The sequence below is a fragment of the Zootoca vivipara genome, chromosome 5, assembly GCF_965207765.1.
Source record: "Zootoca vivipara chromosome 5, rZooViv2.hap1.1, whole genome shotgun sequence".
In the NCBI taxonomy this organism is placed as follows: domain Eukaryota; kingdom Metazoa; phylum Chordata; class Lepidosauria; order Squamata; family Lacertidae; genus Zootoca; species Zootoca vivipara.
Genome location: NC_142588.1, coordinates 17,415,375 through 17,441,163, shown reverse-complemented (window position 1 = coordinate 17,441,163; position 25,789 = coordinate 17,415,375). Strand labels below are relative to the sequence as shown.

At 43.3% G+C, this 25,789-nt stretch overlaps 1 protein-coding gene across 3 annotated transcripts in view; it reads right to left on the bottom strand.

The window, feature by feature from the left end:
* Window positions 1-2,422: 2,422 nt before the first annotated feature.
* Window positions 2,423-25,789, bottom strand: part of LOC118096362 (heparan-alpha-glucosaminide N-acetyltransferase-like) — a 171,909-nt gene continuing 148,542 nt past the window's right edge. For all 3 annotated transcript variants that reach the window (XM_035138109.3, XM_035138106.3, XM_035138110.3), the window contains 4 exons: window positions 23,887-23,964; window positions 7,935-8,005; window positions 5,282-5,394; window positions 2,423-3,356 (listed from right to left, as the gene is read on the bottom strand). In XM_035138109.3, coding sequence (XP_034994000.2) covers window positions 3,175-3,356; window positions 5,282-5,394; window positions 7,935-8,005; window positions 23,887-23,964 — 444 coding nt within the window. In that variant the 3' untranslated portion in view covers window positions 2,423-3,174. The remainder of the gene's footprint in view (window positions 3,357-5,281; window positions 5,395-7,934; window positions 8,006-23,886; window positions 23,965-25,789) is intronic.

The window sequence follows — 25,789 nt, the reverse complement described above, 5'->3', positions numbered from 1 at the left end:
TCCCAATTTTGTAAACCATTTTGATGGCTTTGTTACAATTAAGTGGTATATAAATTTAAACAAACAAACAAAAACTTCCATACAGCAGCAACTGGAGGGTTTAGGAAACATTATTGATATCTCACTTACTTGCAGTCAAGTCCGGCTGATTTCCTCTTCAGAGGCACTTATACACTTCTTCTGTAATATCGCCAACCAAATGTTGCCTAGCTGTCATATTCACATTATTGCCTCTTCCAGGCTGGGTTGCCAGAGTGTACTCTTCATATGACTTTGGAATACAAACAGAAATTGGCTACTCGCCGATTCTTGGGATTTGGAGCTACAACGCTGAGTATTCCTTTACTCTGAGAACTCCAAATAAAAAAGAAACCCAGTATAAATTTGAATATAAAAAGGTAAAGCCCTTATTTGAAAAATAACAAGAGGAGTTTTCCATTAATTGAAAAAGTAATACTTGACATACAATTCCTTCTTTAGGATCCTGTTTAAGAAGTCCAGTGGGCAGATTAATCATGGGAGTTCTCCTCCATTGTGTGTTCATTACAATGTACATGTAAGAGTCACCCAGGGCCAAAGACTCTGCTGCAGCCTTCGTTCCTGTAGGTGATGTTCTCCTAGTCATCCTCCAGTAAACAGCACAAGGGGCTAGGGGAGGATCCCATTCACAATGTTAAGGCCACAGCAGGATCGGGTACTTCCAAGCCCTTGTGCGTGGTAATGGGGCCAAGCTGGCTAAGAACTTCCACAAAAATGAGCTTCTGTACAGGTATAACCCAGTGGTCTTCCAATGGTGTTTCAGGGAATCCTGGTATTCCTTGGAAGCTTATCAGGTAGGCTGAAGATCAGTAACGACAGACATACAACTCACTTGTAACTACTAATTTCCCCCCTGCAATCTGCAGCCATGAACAACATTTGGCATAGGGTACACTCTCAGATCACACTAGCTTATTCTCTGTTCATGTCATTTGAGGCTCATCAGGCAAGGCCAAATATCTGCTCCATAACATCCCACCAACTCCTCTACAATATACAGTGATATCCAGGGGGTTTTGAGTTAGAGAGGTTTGTATGGAAATATTCCTGGATAGCTTGAAAAACACTAGTATAAGCACATAAATTTCTTTTTTTAAAAAAATAACATTTAATTATCTTTGTTATTAATGCCCACCCCAAGACAATATTAAGATATAACTTAACAGGTCTGCTGAGAGAAAATTCCTTATTTTGAAATATATTAGCATTTCCCTGCAGTCTTAGTTAGTGGCAACATTCTGGAGGCCTTACAATGTTGAAACAAAGTGACTCACTATTTTGCCTAGCTCATATTAAATATAGATGGCTGAAAATTTTAAAATTAAATTAATCCCATGGAGTGCCATAACCTTGACCTATGCGAGGCACTTAAGATCCTGCAGTTTCAGCACTGGTTGAAGGACAGCGCAATGAGGTTCTCACCAATGCTGCAGATCAGTGCAGTGATGTGATGCTAGCATGCTTAACTGAAGAGCAAAATAAAAACAAGGCCCTGCCTTCAACCATAGAAAGAACTGTAGCACGTCAAGTGATGGGAGAGGACCGGAGGGCGGCAACATGACAGCGGGCCTTTTCTGCAGTGGCTCCCTGCATGTAGAATACTCTGCCCAGAAGGGCTCATCTGATGCATTTGTTGCGTATCTTTTGGTGCCAGACAAAAACATTCCTCTTCTCCAGGCCTTTGGGTATTTAAACAACCTATGGTCTTTTAAACTGTATGTGGGGGGGGTGTTATTGTTTTGGTTTGTTATTATGGTATGCAGTTTTGTTTTTATATTGTAAACAGCCCTGTGATCTTTGGAGAAAGGGTGGTATAGAAAATTAATATTATAATAATAATAATAATAATAATAATAATAATAATAATAATAATAATACTGGGTGGAGAAAAATGGTGGCTTCCTGGGTAGGGGAATCAGTTTTAGGCAGTGATAGATTTGGGTAACCAATGAATAAAAACAGTTTATTAGCTTCTGTTTTCTGGTCAGAGGAGTAGGCTGCTGACGTAGGATTGTAGCAAGGAGAATAAAGATTTCTGCCTCAAGTACCAGATACACTGGACTAGTAAATGTAACACCACTAGAACACTTGTGGGGGGATACTATAGCCCCAAGCTGTATTAACATAAAGTTATCATAAGCATAGCGCCCTAAAGGTAGCAGATATCAGACGTCTGCAGTCTGGTTGATACTGCAACAACAACATAAAGGAAAAGTCCTCACTTTTATGAAGAGTGAGGTAACAACATGCTGTCCTTACACTAACCCTATTTCCTAGGGAAGTATGTCCTCAAGTTTCACACAACTTGAGATTTGCTAAATGCAAATGTGCAACTATATGGCTTTTAAAGTACATCCGTGAATGAGGGAAACAACATCTTGAATCAACCATTTAAGCTGCTTGTTTATTTATTTTGTACCTTTGAGACACACATATGATAAAAGGAAACAAATACACAAAGAATCAGCGAAACAATCTAAACTTCAGTACGTATTTGGTTGATGATAGAAGTTCATACCATTGTTTATATTTGGGGTCAGCTCCAATAGAACATTTTGCATCGTGTGGGCAACACTCTGGATGTTGATCTACATCTCCTATCATCCTTGACCTTTTGATATGTTGGCTGGGACTGATGGGAGTTGGAATTTAGTAACACCTGCAGGGCCACAAGTTCCCTATCCCTGATCTTTGGAATGGATTCAGTGTCAATTCCAATGGGTGTCCATGAGAAGCTGTTTTGGCAGAATACTTCCTTACCTGTCTTGCTGCTTGGTGCTGAGACTGGATTCCTGGGACTGATTTGGGAGTGAGCCAGATGCTATACGAGACAAAGAGCTGCTGCTCTCTCTATATTCTGCCTCTTTACCTTGTAATGTTTAAACAAAGTGAGATGTAATGGCATTGTGACTGGCATCTCCCCACTCCAGCCTCATATTATTGTGATGCAGGGATGGTGCTGTTGCATCACACATTTTTTTATGTCACATGTTGCAAGAAGAGATGGAGAAGAGACATGGAGTCGCAGCAGCACCATATCCTGTGTAGGATTCAGGTTTTGAGATTGTCAGTTATCATAATTGCATTACAAGAGCTGGGGGCAGGGAGGAAATTACGTTCCTGAATCCCACACCATCATATTTTTAAAAAGAACTTCTTCCTATAGAGGAGATAAGCAACTAATACCCAAAGTGAAGTGCCTAGTAGAGCCTGAAACAAGGGTTCGGCGTGGGAGTTCGGAAACTTCATTTCCCAATTGAAAGGGAAGTATGTGCTCAGGAGGGAGCTTGCAACGTAGATGAGAATTGAATTCATCCCTGTAAATTCATAGGAAGAAACATAGTTTAAGATATAACACTGTGGAGTAGCTTGCATAACCTTTGTGTGACAATCTGTATATTAAAAATCACTGCACTGCAATTCTGAAGGATGGCTAGTTATTTTGCCCATACATTTCCTTGTAGGGTGTGAATTGTTATAGTAATTGGCCTTTTTGCCTTACCCAAAGTTTAAGGGTGAGGATGCTAGCGGTGATTCATTTTGCCACCTTCAACATGATCATGTGACAGAGCCACTTTATTCTTCTACTTCCACCAGGCAGGTCAGATGATATTTTATTTTATGGGTCTTAAAATTTCTAAACCTGCCTTTTGACCTTATTGGGCCCTTTAGACAGCTTACAAGAAACAAAACCATTGCAACCACAGTCAATAACAATTGCAAAAGTGGCAGATTTTATTTATTTATTAAGAAAACAGTTTTAAATATGATTTAGAATGGAATGTGAGAGGTGGGGGAGTACCAAACTTTGGCATCACACAGGGCACCGCGGAAATCTGAGATGGACATTAAATTCTGGTGTTGACAAGTCCTTAGGATCTAGATTCTAGAGACGCTACATGACAGAGGGCTGTAACCTGAAAGATTGCAACTCTGACCATTCACATTAACGACATTTTATAAAAGTTTTATAAAAGGAAGATGGAAATAATACAGAGACAATGTTTTACAAAGGACAGCTATCAGGGGCAACTGCAGCCTACACTCTAATGAGGGTATTTGCAGTGAGAAATTGACTGGGATAACTTGAATCTAACTTGCATTGTCCAGCATGAGATCAGCAATGTATAGTTAAGCAGCATTAGAGGGACTGCTGAGAGCAAAAGTCTAGCTGCTTAGAGACTTGAGTTATGACCTATGATAGACATAAGCCATTTGGCATAACAGCTTCATAAATTACTAGTCTGTATTCCTGAACAAACACATAATTAAGTAGAGATTGCCAAGCGGCTCCAGAGGAAGTCTTAAGACTGAGCAAAATACAGAATGATTTATCCTTGGCTTCCACCAGGTACAGTCACTGCACTCTCAAAGTAGCATCACTTGTTAATGTCAATAAGCACTTAAATGAATCACAGAGCAGCCTTTTCATGTCTTTTGGAATTGACATTGTGCAATTCTCAGGCAAGGGTTTGCGGGGTGTCTATGTGTATCACCACCAGGCTTCATTAGTATTAATTCATTCATTAGTCATTTTTCTGCCCTTCTACAAAAAGCAGGCAAAGCAACTTTCAACAAGCTATTAAAATCTAATAGTTAAGAACAAAAGCGAACCCACAACCACATAAAAACAATCTATAAAATAGATTCTCAATAAAACGTTGAAATGCACAATAGCCACAATCAAAACAGAGACTACACTGCTGTAGTCAAAAGCCAAAGCTACATCAGTAGCCAGGAAAGGCTCTGGAAAATAAGAGGGGGGGAAAGAAAAATATTTCACTTGCTGTCAGAAGCAGAGGAGGGAAGTAGGATTTTGTCCTTTTTGGCTACTCTAACTGAAAAAGGTTCCTCAATAATCCTGTGCAGACCTGTATATATGCAAGGGAGCTGGGACTTGTCGAAACTCATAAGCTCTTTATGTGCAGATCTGTAACCTCCATTTTTACAAAGCACAGATTGCATGTCAGCAGTGTATGTGGACAGGTCTCTGTAGGGACAGACTCTTCCATGCATGGAGGCTAGGGACAATGATGGGGCAGGACCAGTGGGTGTGACCCTGACCCCCTACCCCATGTCATTTTCAATGTAGATTGAATGTCTGCACAGGGCTACTGTTAGAAACTTACCTTGGTGTTACTGCCCCAATCAAATAAAAAAATTCCTTCCAGTAGCACCTTAGAGACCAACTAAGTTTGTCATTGGTATGAGCTTTCGATAGGCCACAGTTGCAATATCTTACCTGGAAAAATGAAAGGTTGACCTCCCCACCAATTTTTCACATCGATAACATAGAACATGATTCCCAGCAGGACAAATGAGAAGCAGCTCAGGGTGGTGACAAAGGACAAAGACCTAGCAAACACAGAAAACAACCAGAAAGGCCATGCGCTATGGAACAGAGAGGACACAGGAAAAGGGGTTATCATGGTCCCATTTGAATTGCTCTTAATTTTATCTGTGTTATAGACTGGTTGAAAGGCAGCCTAGAAATTCATTCAGTTAGTCAATTAATGAAATAAAATTGCTCCCTTTCTCTAGCCATGAGCTAATGAGCCCACTCTCATAATCCAAAAGCAACTGTGAGAGATAACACCATTGTTAGCAGCTCTATCTTAACCAGTCTTGTAGCTTTAGCCACAGAATATTGAGGGACACTGAGTGTGGAATTCAATGTTGTGTTAATACAATTGTTCCATCAGTGCAAGCATTTTGTGTGCTGTTCTGGGGATTATCCCAAACCCCCTGAGCTGATTTAGAGGGGTGAAAGCCCTGTGGCACTGGCAGGACTCGTAGCACTGGCTCCCCCTAGTGCAGCTATTTTGTTGAATCTGCCCCAAACAATTTGTAATGCTCCTGCACTGGAATACAGCAACACATGCAAAGAATGCATGAACGGCAATCATCACTCCTTGAGACAGATGCAACTAGGTTAGGCATGCCTGATTCTCAGTGGGCCTTACTCCCAAGCAAGCATACATGGGCTATGTGTGTTAGTCACTAGGCTACATCACTTTAACAAGAACAGTCCTTTGCCATTATCTACCCCAGGATATCCTCAGAAACTGAAAACTCTCATTCATCACATTAAATATTTTTTATAGTTAGGTCATGTTATGTCAATTTCTGTGCAGGTTTCATTAAATCTCTTAATTTTGCTGCCATTGTAGTAAAAAAAAACAGCAAGGGGATTTAGCAGTTTGACTTCAGTAAAGCTATACGTTTACTTGCTGCAGCATATTTTTCCTCTTGGCTCAAAAGTCCATTGTCCTACATGATATTTTTTCCCCATGCCCTTCCTTAGACCCAGCCAACTAGGCTGTTCATTTGCATACTGCAAGAGCTGTAAGTAGCTATTGATTTTTCACTTTCCCTTTAAAACCGTCAAGTGCTTCATCCAAGTGTTTCATCCTCTCTGATAAGCACCATAAAAAGGGCTGGAGATAATGGCCAGACTCATTTGAACCCCTATAGGTGTTCAAAACTAGTTAACTCTCCATTAGGAGTCACTGCATATTCTCAGGCTTTCTAGAAAACATGAAAGACAGGCGGCTGTGTCTTTGCTACAATTCCCTTGCGCTTATTTAAAAGGAAAGGGGGGGGGGACCAAAGCATTTGAGAGCTACGGTATCAAGTCACACTACAGCATTGGTTTTTAAGATAAATATTATTATATGGATTTTCATGAGAGGATTGTCGCTGTACCATAAATTTTCAGTCTAACCCACTAGAAAAGAGAATGCTCTGATTCTACTATCTGAGCTCTAGGCCAGCTTCCTGAATTGCTGGCAGCAGAATGGTACTTGCTGCCAGCCTGTGTTTCCTGGTAATGAGTACAATGTCTGCCTACATTGTCATGGTGGATTGTGTGAATATATAGCACATTTGTGATCCTATCCCCACCTTCCCCAGTGAGAACCAGCTCTAACCACGTATTATTAGCAGTTGAATGGATGCCACAACCAGATGGCTATCAGTAAATATGAAGACAGTAGTTGGTAGCAGAATTGCAAGTTAACAAATGCCTGGCACCTGCTTTTCCCTTTGGGAGGGGGCTCTGTAGTGGAGAAGTGACAGATAGGGAAAAGGGTTAAACAGACTCCCATGTACCACTCTAAATACCCCCTTGAAGCAGCTTTTCGCCAGAGGAACAGCAGCTGTCAGGCTTACAGGAAGCTGCCTTTATACTGTACCAAGTGAGGCTGGAAGGGACCACCAGTTTCATCTAGTCCACCCCCCTGCAATTCATGAATCTTTTGCCCAATGCAGGGCTCAAACCCACAACCCTGGGTCAGACAATATTTATTGCTGCTACTCCTCTGCCTTGCAAGAGGACTCAGACTAGAATCTACTCTTTGCTAGCCATGGAGTCTGCATCATTAAGTAAAGTTTGTTCCTTTACTTTCTCATAAATGCCTGACTTTTGGACATGAGCAAGGCCAGGCAGTAGCTTTCCATGGTTGCAGATAGAAGCCCTTCCTGTAGTGATGCCAGGAGTTCAACTTGGGACCTGTTACATGCATTTGGAATGTGTGGCTCATACATGCATGTTCATCAGCTGTTGCCTGTAGCAGCAAATGAAGCCTTGCATGTGGGAATGAGCCAATGCAGATCAACCGCCGAAGCAATGCTTTCCAATGGAGCCAATCTTTAAGCAGTGAGTCATTGTTCAATGACAGGAGATCAGCTGATGAGCACCAGCACTTGTAATATAGCCCACATCACACCAGGGGAAAACATAAACCCAATGAAGGCGGGGGAAATACAATGGAAGCATCTTAATAGGGCAAACCGAGTGGTGTCTGGTATCTGACATCTTTCATCTGATACTTGGCATGATGCAAACAATGAGGAAATTTTGCCGTGACTTATAAGGTGGGTTTGAAAGCACTTACCAGAGATTTTTATTGATGGGGATGAATCCTTCATTTTGTGTACATTTGGTTAGGATGGCAGAGATAATCCCCTTAATAAGAAGGAAAAGAGAACAGGTCAATAGCCAAGTGATAACATATCTAACTCAGGGAAAACAGAAAAGAGAGGGAAGGGAAGGCAAAGGAAGAGGGAGGAATGGATTGTGTGCCAAGTTCTAAGTGTTTCCATTGATTAACTAATCAAAAGATGCATTGCAGAGCAAAGAGAGAGGCGCTGAACTGAATAGAAGACCATGATTTGAAAGTGTGATTGTTTTTATTTTATTGTATGAGATTTCCTAAAACAAAGCCCTTTCCAGAAATTAGATCAGCCTGAGTCAAAGAACCTCAAGGATGCCAGAGAGCCTTATAGTAACATTATTTTGTACATTTTGATTGGAGAGATTGGTCAAGGAGAGACAAATGATAGCTTGACAGAAGACAATATTAATATTTTTAACCATCATCTTGGATGAGGCAGTTGTGTTCCAACCTCATGCCAACACTAAGTTCTCAACATAAAACTTTGCTATAATGGCCAGCAACTGCTGGACCCTGAGACAAATCTGCCTTCAGAAATAGATGCCAAGGCCTGATTCACATGAATCCCTACTGCAAGCTATTTAAATGAGCTGTCAGCCAGTGTTACTTGCTCTTTCTTGGACCTTATTATTGAAGACACATTCTAGAATTAAGCCATGGCTCAAATGAAGCCCTTTACTGGCCCGTTCATGAGAAATGGAGACCTGGCCATCTTTATCCCAAAGGCTCCCTATAGTCCTATATCCACAACAAGATGGTAAGGAAGGAAGCTAAGTCTCCACTACAGTAGCTTTGTTGCCTCTAAGCCTCAGGAGCATTTGGCCTGGTTGTCTTCTTTTTCAACACCAAGCTGTTGGTGTTTGCACCACAACTAACAGCAAGGCCAGAAAGCCGCCTTCGGTATTTTTTTTCAAATAAATCTTGGCAGACAAAACTCAAATAAATCTATTGCTGAAGGAAATTGCTAATGCCACACTCTGTCACATACCCTCTGTGCGGTGTTAAAAACGCTAAATTAATTAAATAAATCAATTGATGAAATCACCCTATAAATGTGACAGTGCGTCATAATTCAAAGCAGCTGTAGGAGCAGCGAGTCAGATCCAGGGTGCGGGGAGAAAAAGAAATGATTTGCTGCTCCGGTTTGGTTTGGTTTGGCTTGGCTTGGTTTGAGGTGAGAGAGAATGTTAACATGTGGAAGTCCCCATTTTGCGGTGCCTCCCTGTCCCTCATACCAAGGGGGACATTACTCCTTTTTAATTAAAAAGAAGAAGAAGAAGCAGGGAGAGAAGCACAGAATTTTATACTATACCTGTCAAGTTCCCCTCCACCCCCTGTATTGGAAAGGAACATTTAAGCTGAGACTGCAGTTCTGCCACCAGAGAAGTCTTATACAATATGAGACCCACTAACCAAAGTTCGCCCATCAGCCATGTGCAGCATTGTGGCCTAACAGCTGCGTCTCTTTGAATCATATACTTTACTACAGGAACCTGTGACCCTCCATAGGGTACAGCAATCCCAGCCAGTATAATATAATATAAGAATTTGAGTCCAGCAATATCTGGATGACTATAAGTTCCCATTCCTGCTTTAATCCTGCACGCATGGACATAGACTCAGTAACTAGGCTGAAACATGAAATTTTCTTTTGTTAACCCTGGGTGTCAATAAATGACTCATCTAGCAGGTGTTTCTGTTAGTATTTGTACAGTATTGTAAATGTGTTTCCCAAAGAATAAATGGTATTGGGGAAAGGAGGTGGCAGTTGGCAGTTGGCTGATTGTTCTGTTAGATGATTCTTTGACTGAGTGTGGAAGTGTGGTGACTTCAAGCAGACCCTGTCTGGAGGATTTTTGTGAGAATGAAGCAAGCTATGGATTACCAGTACTTATGCACTGTTATGAAGGAGTTTTGAAAACAAACAAAGACTAAACCCTCTCTTGGGCTCAAGAGAGAAAAGCACATTGTATTCATGTGAATAATACTTGTTGTTCAACTGTTGCCAACCTGACATGTAAAGATTTATCTTCAAGTCTTGGGTAAGGCATCTATTTTATCACAAACAGCTAACAGTTTCCGTATTGCATATTAGTATAACACATATTAGTATTAGTATTAGTATTTGCATAGTTCCAAACGTTTAATCTGTAGTGTGTGGGAAATTCAGGACTTTTACAAGCTGTATCAACTGCCTTAAAGTGTAATGGATTTGTGGTTAAATCAGCTTTGAGGTGGTTTAATGAATGCTTCGGGTTTCATGTTGTAACACAAGAATGGAGATGCTTTGAAATCAAACATCAGGGCAGTGGGAGGCAGGAGGAGATGGAAATAGAGAGATTTTCTATGTAATTAGAAAATGTTTTTGATAGTTTCCCCACCAGCCAATAATGAACAGCTGAAAAAACCAATGGCAAAATAGTCTACTTTCATGCATGGTTATAATCAGAAATGAAAATTAGTTCCTTTACAGAGCAGTCCTAACCCACTCTTCCTTCTGCTCTGGCTGGCATAAATGACCAGACTTCAGACACGGCAATGGCTCTGATGCTCTGTTCAGTCCCACTGCTCTCAGCTGGGAGTTAGGGTTAGTCCACTACTTTTTATGGACTTTCCAAACAAAGGCCTGGTGCAGATATAATATTGTTATCCCTTGACCATGGGGTTAAGCATTTGAATGTGCTCTGCAGGCTCACTCACTGCTTCCTCCTCTTTCTCTTGGTGATGAACTGTGCCAGCACCAATGTGGAAGACAATCACTGCTAGCTTCAAAACAGACATTGCAACGAGAGCCAGAAGCTTGCTTGCAAACCCTGACTAAAGGTAGCATGTTTTGTGTTAATATTGGTAATTCAAAAGGGGGGGAGATTTCACGTATAATTTTGCCTGTGCTTATTTTCTGAACACCTGATTCCTGTTGAAGGCACAGTGGTAAGTAAATGGAGGTGGCAAGGCAACCCTATTTGCAGGGAAATTGCTTTTTACTAGCACTCAAATATCACGGGTGTGCTACCACTGAGCCACTGTCCTTGAAAATCTTTTGTGGGTTGTTCCTGTAATAAAAGGTTGGGAAGAATCTCAGGATTAGATATATTACTGTGGTGTGTTCAAATGTGCACAGGCCCACCTCAAACTCATTTAAAACTGATTTAGTTAAAGATCACCAAAATCTATATTTGTTCAGTTTCTGTGCTTTTAATCAGCAAAACAGAGCACTGCAATTTAGGTGGAAAGATGAGTGAAGAAATGATATGTTACTAGCATGAAAATAAAAGCAGCATATATATATATATATAGCAGAGGGGGGGGGAAGAGAGAGAGAGAGAGAGAATGAGTTAGAAATGTAGTCATATTGCAAATCTGGGTGTGGGGTCCAAACATGATTGGATCCTGAAATATGTTTGAAATTCTGGAAGCTTGGGTAGGATGGGGAAGAATTGGTGTTCCCAGATTATACCCCTCTCTGATCTAGTTTACAGATCAGAAACTGCACAAATCTGCAATGGCAAATTTCACCTCCCATTCCTCCTGCAGAGAAAAGTAGATTAAAAAATGCTGAAACATTATTTTATTTATTGCAAAGCTGCTTTTCAACCAATGTGGTCCTTGAAAAGGCTTACAATGAGGAAAACAGAAAAGAGCCAAAAAAACATGCATAATAAAAGCCCTCATGCTGCAGTTAAAAGCGCAGAATTTAAGGTGTAAAATACACAACCACATTAAGATGTGTTGATCAGTGCTTACTGCAGCAATCATTGCTTGTGTCCAAGAAATAAAGAAAAATCATGTGTGCAACAAATAACACATGCAAAACTGGATAATGTACATTGACACACAAGTTATCCAGTTTCACAAATGTTATTCACTGGACAAAAAGTGGCTTAGCTGAGACATGTGATCCTGTACTGCACATTGACTGTCTTAAAAAGGGGGCAATATATCGAACTATCTCACAATACTTTGAAGACTACATTGCAGTAATTCCACTTAAATAAAAGCTCCTCCATATGCATGCCTGACCTTGAGAGATCCTCTGTTTAGTTGATAATATTAGATTATGGTATATTCAGAAACTGAATAACAGGATAACGTGAGAAAAAAGAACTTGCCAATACCCCCAGTAAATATTTTTTGTGTGTCACCAATGCCAAAGGGCATGGAACGTGTGTGTGCGTGTGTGTGTGGTTCTCTGATACAGGTGCAGCCAACGTAGACCCCCTTCTGGACTACAATTCCCATCATCCCTGACCATTGGCCATTATGACTGGGGCTGATGGGAGTTGTAGGTGAAAACATCTGGAGGGCACCACATTGGTATTTCCTGCTCAAAAAGCTCTAACACACTAAAGATGACACATTCCAGCCAGGCAAAAGCACTTAAGGAGAGTGCAGAGCAGATCCGGTGAGATGAGTGGTCTGATGAAGCAAGACTGGCCTGGAGAGAAGGCAGACTGAGAGTCCTCTGTTTGAAGGGTTGTCCAGTCCAAGTGTAGTTTAAAAGAATGATAAGAAGAGAGAGTCTTGAAGTTGCTCGTCTTAGCACCTGCACTGTAAGCAGCTCACCTGCCCACAGTCTTGTTCCCCACCCTGGCAAGATTTACTATATTCCTGTTTAAATTGCAGTATTATTTCTACATCTACATCTATATGTAAATTAACATATGCAAATCTTATGCAAATGATAAATCCCTGTTCTCTTTGGCCCTTTCTTTTTTGATGATGCATGTTCTCCGGGGGGGGGGGGGGGATGTTCAACTGGCCAACCTAGGAGAGAAGGAGCAGCCCTGGAGATAGTCCTCAGGGCAGGATAGAGGCTCAGAGAAATTATGGGATGGAGGCTCCCCATCCTTGCCTTACATTCATATTTTAAGTCTGCAATTGTTATACAGCACTAGCATAAGGAAATGTTTCTTCCTGCCTTGAGCCTTAGAAAAATGACAAGCTTCTTTTAATGCCTTTTTAAAAATGGGCTTATTTCACGTAGGCTTGTACTGACAAGTGATGGCAACATCTCTTAACATTACATGCATCTATCCATCACTGCAGTGTGCACAGACCAAACCACAATAGGATCATTTTTACAGCAAAAGTCACAGCTGTCCCTCACAAAATGAAATTAGGTTTGATTTTGTGTCATGGCAATGTTCATTAGTGCCATCTAGTCTGCAAGGGCAAGATCAGATAGCTGATGGCGGACCCATAATTCATTGCAAAGGCACAATCTGGCTGGCTGTGTGAGGAAGAGACAATGTTGGCTCTGACCTCTTTGCAAATAAAGTGTTACCCAGCACACATGAAGCTGAATTTCACTTAGGTGCTCTATAAAACCAGAGGCACCTTTTCATATTTTGTTAAGGGGAGCAAAAATTTCAAGAACTGCATTTGGATACATGCACGATTAAATTGTGAAACTCCGCCTATTTTAAAAGCATTGGTTATGGTTACTTTTTTTTATTAAAAAAACTCAAGAGCAATTTCAGCCATGTTTCCAACACTGACCAAATAGTTTATCCTGTTTTGTTAAGCAAAGGGATCTGCATGTTTATAACAGTAGCCATTTGATGTGTGGAACTAATGAGTTGGGTGGAAATATAGGTGACTCTAAAGAATAATCACATGCGGAATAAAACACAAGGCAGTAATACCCCTCACTAAATGGAGTTCGCTCTGTGGAACTGTGTTAAAAGGTAAAGGGACCCCTGACCGTTAGGTCCAGTCGCAGACAACTCTGGGGTTGCGGTGCTCATCTCGCTTTACTGGCCGAGGAAGCCGGCATTTGTCCTCAGACAGCTTCTGGGTCATGTGGCCAGCATGACTAAGCTGTTTCTGGTGAACCAGAGCAGTGCACGGAAATGCCATTTACCTTCCTGCCAGAGCGGTACCTATTTATCTACTTGCACTGCGTGCTTTCGAGCTGCTAGGTTGGCAGGAGCAGGGACTGAGCAATGTGAGCTCACCCCGTCGCGGGGATCCGAACCACCGACATTCTGATCAGCAAGCCCTAGGCTCTGGGGTTTAATCCACAGCGCCACCCGCGTCCCTGTGGAACTGTGTTATTTAGTGGAATTAAACATTCACTTTGGTTTCCTAAATGCTGAGTAACAGGAATATCACAAAATAGGTGCCCAAGCTGAAAGGTTTGCAAGGCTAACTGCACCACTGCTAATGTTAAGTGGCACCCAGAAAGAATCAGACCTGTTAAAAAAGCCATTCTAGATTATGCTGTGTATGAACACTAGACATACCGCATATCCAAAGACAAATTCAAGGTGACATGAGTCATGTGCGCTGCCTTTGTCAAGCCTTTGAGATTGACAAGAACACTTGTCAATTGACAAGAACACTTGCCCCCAAGAACAAAGGGCAAGAACACAGAGGAGGAGATGTAAATAAGAAGAGCGGTTCAGAGTTGGCCATTAAGAGTTAAATCTTGCATGGACATGGCCCATCTTCAATTTCTATCATTCCCTTCATCGGGCATAAGAAATAATGCTAACTGAAATTTTAGTTAATGAACAAGGCAATGCCATGTTCAACTATGGTGGCCAGCTTTCAGTTTCAGGAATACTGCCCCCCTTAGTAGTTTTAGGTCAAGTCAGGAAAGGTAGAGCCATAGCTGAAAATGGAGTCTATTGTGATACAGCAGATCATGGGCAGAGGGAGGGTGTGGAACCTGTCGGGTGAGGAGCAGAGTCTGAGAGAATCTTATGACTTTTTAGATCTTGATACTGACTACCTAACAAAACAGAGGGTTAATGGTGAGTAAAATGCTGCCTGCTGGTAACTCAATGCTCAACCTACCATTTTTCACTCCATAAGATGCACCCGACTGTAAGACACACCTAGTTTTTAGAGCAGGAAAACAAGAAGAAGAAAAATTCTGAGCACGGGGCGACAGCGAACAGCCTGCCCACCACTCCCAAACCTTCCCGGGGCTTCAGGGGAAAGGGGAGGCTGCCGGCAGAGTGGCGTGATCCACCCCACCCCCAAAGAGCAGCGCAGGAGCATGGGGCAATGGCAAACAGCCTGCCCGCCACTCCCAAACCTTCCTGGGGCTTCAGGGGAAAGGGGAGGCTGCTAGCAAGAGCCGTGCAGAGCGTGTAAGCAGCTCTCGCTTTTCAGCGAGCCAGGAGGAGGGACGGAAGGGGCTCCCATCTCCCGGCTCCCGGCTCACTGTAAAGCCAGAGGAGCAAGAGCCACTTAAATGCTGCACATGGCTCCGGCGACAGAGGCATCCCTCCTCTTGCGATTGCAGTGGCAGCTGAGGGATCCCACTGCCGTCCAGTGCCTTCACTCCATAAGACGCAGAGACACTTGCCCTTCCTTTTTAGCCTTTTTAGGAGGGGGAAAGTGCATCTTATGGAGGGAAAAATAAGGTAATTATGCTTTCTTTTCTGCAAACCAAAACGCTTTCCAGTGTTGCAAAGATCACAGCTAACAAGGACTGTAGGTGGAATCCAATGTAAAGCTAAGGAAACCGTTTTGCCAGTGCCAGGGCCGGCCCTACGGCCAGGCTGGGTGGCGCAGGGCACCACAGCGCCGGCCCTCCGGTCTGCCAGTTCACCACGCAGCTGCGCCCACGGCAACTGCTCTGTGCCTGCCCGCCCGCCCGCCGCGCAGCAGCGCCTATGGCAGCCGCGCTGCGTCCACCCGCCCACCGCGTTGGGAAACGGGGCGGGGGGCGCCGGAGGGATCCGTCGCTCCATGGCGCCAGGGGCGCTTAAGACGGCCCTGGCCAGTGCAATGATTTTCACGGCACATGCTCTAAATCTGTTCTAGGGGTTCCCCTGGAGCAGATTTGGGAAGGGTGTGGGAGTGTGCTTGGGTGTGGGAGAGGAGGAGAAGGCCCATTACAGAAGTGGAAACCCTTGAGCTGATGTGACACAGTAGTTAGGATTGTGTCCCAACCTGTGTTATGGTTGTGCCCCTTTGTTATGGCTGGAATGCAGGCCATATCTACCTACAAGAATGAGGGTGGAGCAAAAAAAATTAAAAATCAAGTTCAAATGTTAGCTAGTGAAAAGGAAGTTTTAGATTTGGAGATGAACAGGCAAGAAGCAGTTTGAACACATTGCTGTGGCTTTTGGAACTGATGATACTTCAAGATGAATAACATCTATGTGTGCAACTGCTTTCCTTCTTTCTCCTGCACAACTTGTCTGTTGTAAATGGATTATTACAGAAAGGCCTTACATTTCTACTCATAAGAAATTAAGGACTGCATGGAAGATCCAATCATCATGTAACTAGAGGAACTGTGAAACAACATATGAACTGATGAAGCAAACCTGTTTCCAAACACTGGTACTCATCTTTAGAAATCAAGGCCCCCTGCTGAGCAAGGTCCAAGAACAGATCCTCAAGGAGGCAGCTTTACGAAATGCACTGCTAACTGCCTCTGACAAGCTGCAGTCTGGGTTTCCTGCATGGTGTGTGGAGCCTGGATCAATGGCTTGGAAATATTTCTGCTTGCTGCAGTCAATTGTGCCTTCCAGGCTTGTTATACCATGGCTGAGCAAACACATAATTTCCAACTTGTCACCTACAGGAGTCTCTTTCTATTCCCTACCATTTTGTCTGACAGCCGGGGGGGGGGGGGAGAGAGAGAGAGAAAGAGAGAGAGAGAGAGAGAGAGAGAGAGAGAGAGAGAGAGAGAGAGAGAGAGAGAGAGAGAGAGAGAGAGAGAGAGAGAGGACCACCCATTCTGCACAGATTAAGACATAGTGTTTTAAAGAAAAATAACCCAGTTGACCCACCATTTCCAATTAAAAGGCTTTCTTGTGAGATGATTTGAAAAGACAATTGCCTATGACCCACAAGAACCTGTTCTAGTCAGAGATGCCAATACTGGACAAAACAGACCCAATGGCTGGACTCTATTGTGTAATTTAATATAACCATATACTGAACTCCTTCCCCACCATCAAAATTATCACAGAGGCAAATCCACTACAGTTCATGGTAGCAGATAATTTTATGTGCTATTTCAATTTCCTTTAATGGTCCCCAACAGGACCAGTCTAAGAGGTTTTGCTGTGAAGTGAAATGTCAAGATGTCCCTCAATTCCCTGTTCAGAAGCCAAATGAACTAGCAGTTGAAGTTTACTTTGCTATTGGTGACTGAACAGCTACAAAGCACCAGGCAGCCAATGCAGCACACACAGTTCTGTCCTCTGAAATGCTGCCCCCTGCCCTGCACCATCTGCCCCCTCCCCGAGACATCCACCTTGTTCTAATCTACCTAATGGTAGGGCCAGCCTTGGCACCCATGCAGTCAGGGTAGATAAAGTTTCCTCCTGCTGTGCAAGAGCTGCTCATCAATAAATTGCTCCCACATGGATCTACAGTCAACTGCGTTTTAGCAGCAGCTACACACTTTATGTAGTAACATTGTGTGAAGAGGGAGTTTGCAGCAGGCATGCACCCTCCCACACATCAATCAAGTCTCTCTTATATATGTATATATATACCTGCTAAATGGATGGCATTTGTTTAATTGATAGTCCACTCTTCCTCTGAGGAGCTTGGAGCAGTTTACAGCCGGTTCCCAAGTGATCAAAGCAGCTTACAGAGCCAGGCCTGATTAGCTTAAGGCGGTCTATCAGCCTTATCACCAGGTCAAGTTCTGGTAGCCCAGGAGCTGAGCAGTAATAAGCAATTCAAACCACATGACAACTACCACATGTGAAATATCCAACCCACTACTCCAAATAATTGAAATGTTTTTGGTGAACAATGGAGAGAAAAGGCAGAATCCAAAAGATATTGAAGGAGAAACTATTTTACTTCTTGATCATCTTTTCCAGCATGTCTGATCCAAGTGCATTTCACCACACTTGTTAGCTCATTTGCTGTCACTATTAATCAGGCATTTGCCTTTTATGTTGAGCCAAACAAGACTGCATTGAGAACTATGCTAACTGATTAAATTTTTGTAAATGAACATTCCATTGATTTTCTTAATTTGATGCATCAATCATCCAAGTCTTCATTCAAGTAAGTGACCAGGGAGGTACTCTTCCCACCTCGGAGTCAAGATTGGGGATCTTTGAGATTGGCATAATCAGTCTTGACAGACTTGAACCATCATCCTGTTCAGTTGAACTGCAAGATCTGACATTCAAAAAAAGGAGGGGGGCAAAGATCTTTATCACTGTGCTTTGGAAAATGGAGAAATGCTTGCTGAATGGGCAGTATGTAACCGGAAGATTGCTGGTGGTTCTATCTCAGTGTTCACTACATGTTGAGTATGGCTTATTAGGATTTTCAGAGATATTTAAGGTCAAGTCACAAAACTATCAGTCCAGGGAAGCCTGAACAGAATCAAATCTGTGTTATAGATGGCAACATGCTGAAGCGGTCATTTGATATAAACTTGTTGCATCTGAGCATGGAAACACAATTAGTGCCGCACGGTTTTCAACAGCAGTCAACCAGATGTCTTTGGAAGCTCATACAGAGGGCATGAAGCAATGTTCTTCTCTGCATCAGTGACTAGAAGGTGACTAGCTGTCGGAGGTCTGAGTCCTTTAAGTCCATATTTGATCGCGCAGGTCTCTGGGAAATCATGCTGCAGCATTCTGCACCAATTTCAGATTCCAGAACAAGTGTGAGTTAAGTCCCACATAGCATTGTACTCCAGTAATCCAAACTTGAATTAACCAATGCATGATCTATGGCAGCCAAACAAATGGTCATAGTTGTTGTAACCACTGCAGTTAGTAAAAGGTGCTTCTAGTCACTGAAGCTACCTGGCTTCCAGTGACAAAGATGGATTCAGAAGCACATACAAGCTGCAAATTTGCTCCTTCGGAGAGGGTGCAACCCCATCCAGGGTAGGCAGGTGACCCTTGGACATGGGAACCAATTTTGTGAATGGTTTTATTAACTGAAAGATCTAAGTTGTGTGTTCATTATAGTAGTCCACGCATTAGCGACCTCAAGGCTAGATTACTGCAATGTGGGGGGTCTGCCCTTGAACCTGGTTTGGGAGCTCCAGCTGGTGCAGAATGCAGCAGTCAGACTGCTGGTGGTGGAGAAGGGGCTTCTGGCTGAGAACATGTGGCTCCATTGTTACAAACATCTGCACTGGTGGCCCAACTACTACTGAGCCAGGTTCAAAGTGCCTGTATTAATTTACAAAGCCCTGAACAGCTTAGTTCCAGCATACCACAGGGACCACCTGAACCCCTATATCCCAGCTCAATCACTGCAGGAAGATAGTTGGTCATTCCCCAAGTTGGCAAGGCTCATCTGACAGCAATAAGAATCAGAGCCATTAATGTCATCAGCACAGTCTCTGCCAACAGAGATTCAGCAGGCATATTCTGTTTCAACTTGCCTGCTAATTCCCACCCACCCCCCCAACACACCTTCTGTCAGACTTATGCAGACAATTAAGAATACGTTTTCCCATAATAGTTCATTTCTGATTTTAACATTTCAGTATGGGTTTTATTGTATAATCATATATATATATATATATATATATATATATATATATATATATATATATAGGCATTGTGTGCGCAGAGGTCACAGCCTTTCTCCGTAACCGCTGAACTGTAATGTAACAGATTTGGCCACAACGTTCCATGCCCATCAGTGAGGGATCTGGCATATCCCCCCCCAAAAAAGCAAACCTTTCATACCTAAAAATAATGATTAAACAGAAAAAGTGGCACCCACATTAGACGTCACTAGCAGAAGCTCTGAAGACTCCAGCAGCATCCAATAGAAAGGCAGATTGCCTACTGCTGCCTCGAATGCCGCGCCACCAGATGACATCACAAAATTCCACAGCAACCAACTGAAAACAGGCCTTTTGCAGCAACAAGGCCTAACATTGCCAAGTGGAGGTAGGGGGCCTGCCGGGGGGTGGGGGGGCCGAATAGGGGGCAGGGATAGGTAATGGGTCAGAACAGGGTGGGGATGAAACCTGCCCTCTCCACAGTATCTCGCCTCGGCTTTGCAGACTAGGCTGAGTGGATTTAGGGGCCTGCCTGGGTGGGAGATGGAGAGGGGCAAATAGGCCGCAGCATAGAATCAACTGAATATGGGACTTTTACAGGGCCATGCCTTTGGGTAGAATAAATGTCATTTCACATAACACATGTGGGTAGGGAAGTCAGGGTTGGGGGAATGATTGTGTGCAAAATGAACGGGTCACAGGGATAACCCGGGGGGGGGGGGGTTGGACGGAGGAGAGGAGGGAAATCACAGGGGTAAGTGGGGGGGTAAGGGGAGGAGAGGGGGGAATCACAGGGATAAGCCGGGGTGGGGGGAAGAGGGGGCATAATAGGTCATGGATCGGGACAGAGCTGGGGGATTCACAGGGATGAGGGAGGGGGATGAGGGGGGAATCACAGGGATAAGCTGGGGGTGAGGGGAAGAGTGGGGGAATCAAAGGGATACGTCATGGATCGGCACAGGGTAGGGGAAATCACACAAATAACCCACAGCAATGCATGGCAGGGCCAGCTAGTGTTAATTATAATTGTTACAAACAAATCATATTTTTTAATAATGAAAAGTGGTATATAAATATTTCTATAAATAAATAAATGTTTGCAGCTTTAAAATGCAAGGGAGAAGACCTCCAAATGAGTTTTAGCTGAAATAAGCTGACAACGGAAAATTACCCAAATTATTAAGAGCTGACATCTATGGTATTATTTTACTATCACAGATGTTCAGGAAGAATTGAGAAATTGTCCAGTAAATGCAAAGCCTAGCAGGAAATTTGGTGCACGAAAGGGAGGTTTCAAAGCTGTGGTTTTTGGACAGGACATGGAACATTTTATTTTGAGTTACCAGATGGAGGTAGGGGGGTTAACAGGCACAGAAAGGCATGAAAACAGGAGATGGTAGCTAGTTTCAGAGCATCAGACTCCGGGAGCCATTCATGAAAGGAGTGTTTACATAACTCCATAAATAGGAATTATCCAGTCATGAAGTCTTAAAGCCCGGCATCATAGAAGCTGGGTCTAAATCAGTTTTGAAACTGTAAAAGACATGCCTTCAGCTCAGGAAGTTGTCTTCTCTTCTGGCTGAAGAGTCCTACCCACAGACGTGCAATATATATTGTTCTGAGTGTTTTGTCAGTTTTTCTTGCTAAATAATGAAATGTCTTAATCTACACTTGTGTCTGCTTGTGTTCCAGTTGATATATCTGCTATTACTCATAGCTACAGACTGGGGAAGTTGCTGGTTGTTTGGGAGATGTAGCCCCTTGGCAGTTCTTGAATTATCAATAATTTTAACCCCTAACACTTGGACGGATATCATCAGATGACTTTACTGTGACCATTTAGATTAAGTAAAAATCTAAGTGAAAGCAAACACACACACACACACACACACACACACACACACACACACAGTTCCTAAAACATCCTTCATTGTTAAAAACATAGTATCGAAAGTGGATCAGTAGCTTGTTGCAAGAGGTATTGGCTGTCTCAGAGACTTTGCTGTGTTTCACGGTCAATGATGTTAAACATTTGGCATGCCTACAGCTCCTGAGAGGAGCACATAGAAACCTGTCTGTGTCTTGGCAAACCATTGCCTTTGGACCTGAAGCAGGCCTCAAAAATTATGTGCATAAGTTAGAAGGTGAATGGAAGGGAAAGGACATGAAGGAGAGATTTTCAGCATTCTAGCTAAGTGCTTTAATGAAATATGGTGAGAACTGATATAATTTTTTAAAAAATAAAATGTCGCAATGGGCCCCAAGCCAGGCGAAAACAAAAATAGAAAGGGAAGGAACAGGAGGAGTACTGTGTGTTCTCTACCCTTCCTGGGTTAATACCTCAGTCTGGCCTTTGAATTCAGACAACAGAGTTTTTCTTTCCCCAATAAAGTGACTTAATACATTAACTTATAAAAGGAGGGAAACTGTTATATGGAAAAGGACAATATTCTTATGAGTTTGGGAGTGCCAGACCCCTTTAAATTCCTGGATCCAGTAAGTGTTAGAATTTAATCAAGTCTTGGTAGGTTAAACTGTCTGCCAGACACCTAATTTCTGAACCCAGCAAGTGTTAAAAGCTAATCAAACCAGGCTAGCTTCCTATGTTCAGGTGATCACCTGGGCGATGGGCCATTAAGAGAAAAGAAAGGTGATGGGGCACTGTGAAAGCAAAGGAGAGGGAGCTCTGTGCCAGACAGCAAATGGGTAGGTCCCCCTCCCTCCACTCATGGATAGTGAGTTCAGAGTTGAAAGTGTGTGTGATGTGACCCAGAGGAAAAAAGCAGTAAGCTGGAAAGAGGGTCAGAGGACAATATTGGAGGTCTGTTTGAATCCAAGGCTGTGACTATGGGAGAAGCAAGACCCTTCAGGGGCATTAATGCTGTGAACCCCTCCATCATAGGCTCAGGCTATATATATAGGCAGTGACCGATTTACATGCGTCCAACTGACATGACCGTGCATGCACGCATCATGGCAACCTGGCTGTGGCAGGAAAAGGGACAAAATGGGGCATAGTGGTCTTAGGTGCACTGTGCCATCGCATGCGTTGACCCAGAATACAACACCCACACACATTGGGGGTTGCCTGGATATGTAAATAAACCCTATATCATAAAGACACCACAGTCTCCACTGTGCCTCATTCCCCAAAGGAAACACAAACCAGTTTTCTGACAGGGTTCCATGTGCACAGCTACGGAGGGTGGTGGGAATCCAGGCAACCCACCCACTTGTTTCCAGGGTTCCTCTGCTGAATTTTTAGCTCTTTGCTGAATCAAGGCATCTTTTCTTGAAATCATGAAATCCTGAATTCACAAAATCATGAAATCATTTTCTAAGGAGGTGAACAGGGGTGGTCCTAGAAGCGGCTACCATCATGTCAATAAGCCCTCTTCACTCTCTGGAAGCTACAGGGACATCAACAGCCCTGTGTCTTGTTTTTGGACTACACTTGATATTCAGTAATTAATATTGATTCCATTAAAGCCAGCTGGTAGAATGATGATAAATAGGCTAATGGTAACTATTTGATCTCCAATGATGTGGGGAGAAATGGGAACTGAACTTTAAATTTTGAGGGGATTTAATAAAATAAAAAAAATCAGAAGATGATTTTAGACTTGTTGGAATAGGGGATTAGCAAAAACAAAAGGAAAATTGCACACAAAAAGAGAAAATAGCAATTGAAAAGATATAGTTAACAGGGAAACAGAAAGCGAGGTGAATGCATAGTTCATATTCATCCCTAGAGTGAGCAGCATGTCTTCTGCAGAAAGCAGTTTGGAGTTATGGAGAATCCATCTTCTCTCACCCCTGCTGCTGCCAAAGTGAGAAGTGGTGGCAGCAGCTCCTGGCAAAATTTCATGAGATCTTGTGGAAGTCTCACAAAATCTTGCAGGCCTTGTGTGAGAGGTCACTGCTGCCCCCCCCTGTCCTATGATGGGCAGGGTGCCCTGTCTGCTCGCACACCACTGCCCCTGCCAGAGAAGCAAGGAGAAGCGCCTGGGGCTTCTGGTTTCTGGAGAGATCTAACAGACGTCTTGCAAGATCTTGCCAGAAGTTGGAATTGTGTGAATCCGGTAAGCAAGGCTTTGGCGTGAGGCATGAGGCACCTACCCAATTTGCCTTGGGTGGCAAAACAGGATGGACCACCCCTGACCCCACCAAGAAAGAGGGAAGAGGTGAACAAGGGTTATACCAGATTACTTCCAGTTTAGATACCTTATAGCAGAAGTGGATGTTTTGAAGAGCAGTTGGAGATAACAAGGTGGCATGCCGCAATACTTTGGGGCCCTGGACCATTTCCCTTCTTGTTAGATTATCTGCAGTTTGTGAGCAACTACTGTAATTAAAAATAACGAGGGCCTGGCAGCACTGCTAATGCTATTATCTTTAAAACATCAGGCTTCAACGACTCACCAGCAAAACAGCCCAGATGAGAAATCTCTTTAAAATGCTCAGCGGTTGCTGACGGTACATTAGGATAATCTTCCCCGCCTGAAAATCAGAGAAACATAATGAAAATACAAACAAAAAATCAGGGAAGCAGTGATTATTTTCAGTAAGCTAATATGGTTTATTTTTCACCTTGTACTCAAAGAGGCAAACTAACTCGCTAAAGTGGTGGCAAAGGGCAGCTTGAACAAATACATTTTGCCACAGACAGAAGCTGGCAGAGAGGAATGTAACTTGGAGAACAAAGGCAGGGAAGTCTTCTAGATCAGACTGTCAGTTTTCTGTGCCTCAGACATGGCTCTCTGATGCTCCCACATTTTCCCCCAACCATTCCCCATCAATTACTGAGAGAAGAAACAGCATTCATAAATTATCAGAGGGAAGAGAAAATCTCAATGAAATCCTCAAGACAGAGTGCAGGATTTTGCCTTCCCTTTGAGGTAGGTCAAGATGTTTTGTGATTCCGCCTGCATTTCATTCTATAAATAATTACTGTGCTGGCTGGCATGGGAAGGCATCATGATCTAACTCTTCCTATGGGGCCTTTTCAAAACAATAAGGTGTGGGGAGTTGGGGGGGGTGCAGTGTACTGGAGAGACATTAATGACATGAAAACCACACAGACCAGCCTCAGCCACCTCACAATCATAAGTTAAGTTGAAACTTTCACCCACCAGAATTATGAATAAATTCTAAAGCACCCTGAAAGTGAGAGAGAAGAATCATAGACTTAAGGAATTGTAGAGTTGGAAGGGACCACAAGAGTCATCCAGTCCAACCCCCTGCAATGCAGGAATCTTTTGCCCACTACCCTGAGATTAAGAGTCTCGTGCTCTACCGACTGATCTGTCCCAAGGGAAAAAATCTCAAAACTCTGTACAATACAGAATAAAACTTACAAGGAATTGGGAGGGCAAGTTTCAGCGCAGCACTAATGCTGACCCACTTTAGCTTTCAGCCCAGAGTTGGGATGGGTAAAGTGGAGAATCAGGGAAGCAGAGCTGACAGAGGAATGAAAGGGGGAATGTGGAACGAAGAAAAACCAACTGGGTGTGGGCCTGATAAAAAGGAAAGCATGTCTTTGGCAATAGCCGTTACTGAACATAAACTCAGCCAGGCGCTGCTCCCTGCACACTTCTTCTGCTGAACATGGCTACTGCATATTAGTCAGGCTACAAGTCATGATGGCTGGATGCTTGTTCCAAGATGGCATACCAGCTGCTGGGGAGCAACAGTGGGAGGCTATTGCACTCATGTCCTGCTTGCGGCGTTCTGTAGGCATCTGATTCCCTGGTTTAGGAAACAAGTGTGGTGGCCTATGGAACTTTAGTCTGATCCAGCAGGGCTCCTCTTATGTTCTTAAGGCTGTCTAAGCCAGGAATATTCACAATTCATATAATGCCTGCACTGCACCCGTGTGCCCTGGCTACTGACTCTTCCCTAGACCTTTAAAACGCTTCCTCATGAGACCTGGGGAGGGAGCTCCAAACTCTGAAAGAGATGGTATTTAAAAAATTTGGGGAGGGACAAACAACACCAGGATGGGCATTTTAAGAGATGGTTAGGAAGCATGTGGCGCTGTGGGTTAAACGCGGGTTGCGCTGTGGGTTAAACCACAGAGCCTAGGCCTTGCCGATCAGAAGGTCAGCGGTTCAAATCCCTGCGACAGGGTGAGCTCCCGTTGCTTGGTCTCTGCTCCTGCCAACCTAGCAGTTTGAAAGCATATCAAAGTGCAAGTAGATAAATAGGTACCACTCCGGCAGGAAGGTAAACGGCATTTCCGTGTGCTGCTCTGGTTCGCCAGAAGCGGCTTTGTCATGCTGGCCACATGACCTGGAAGCTGTACGCCAGCTCCCTTGGCCAATAA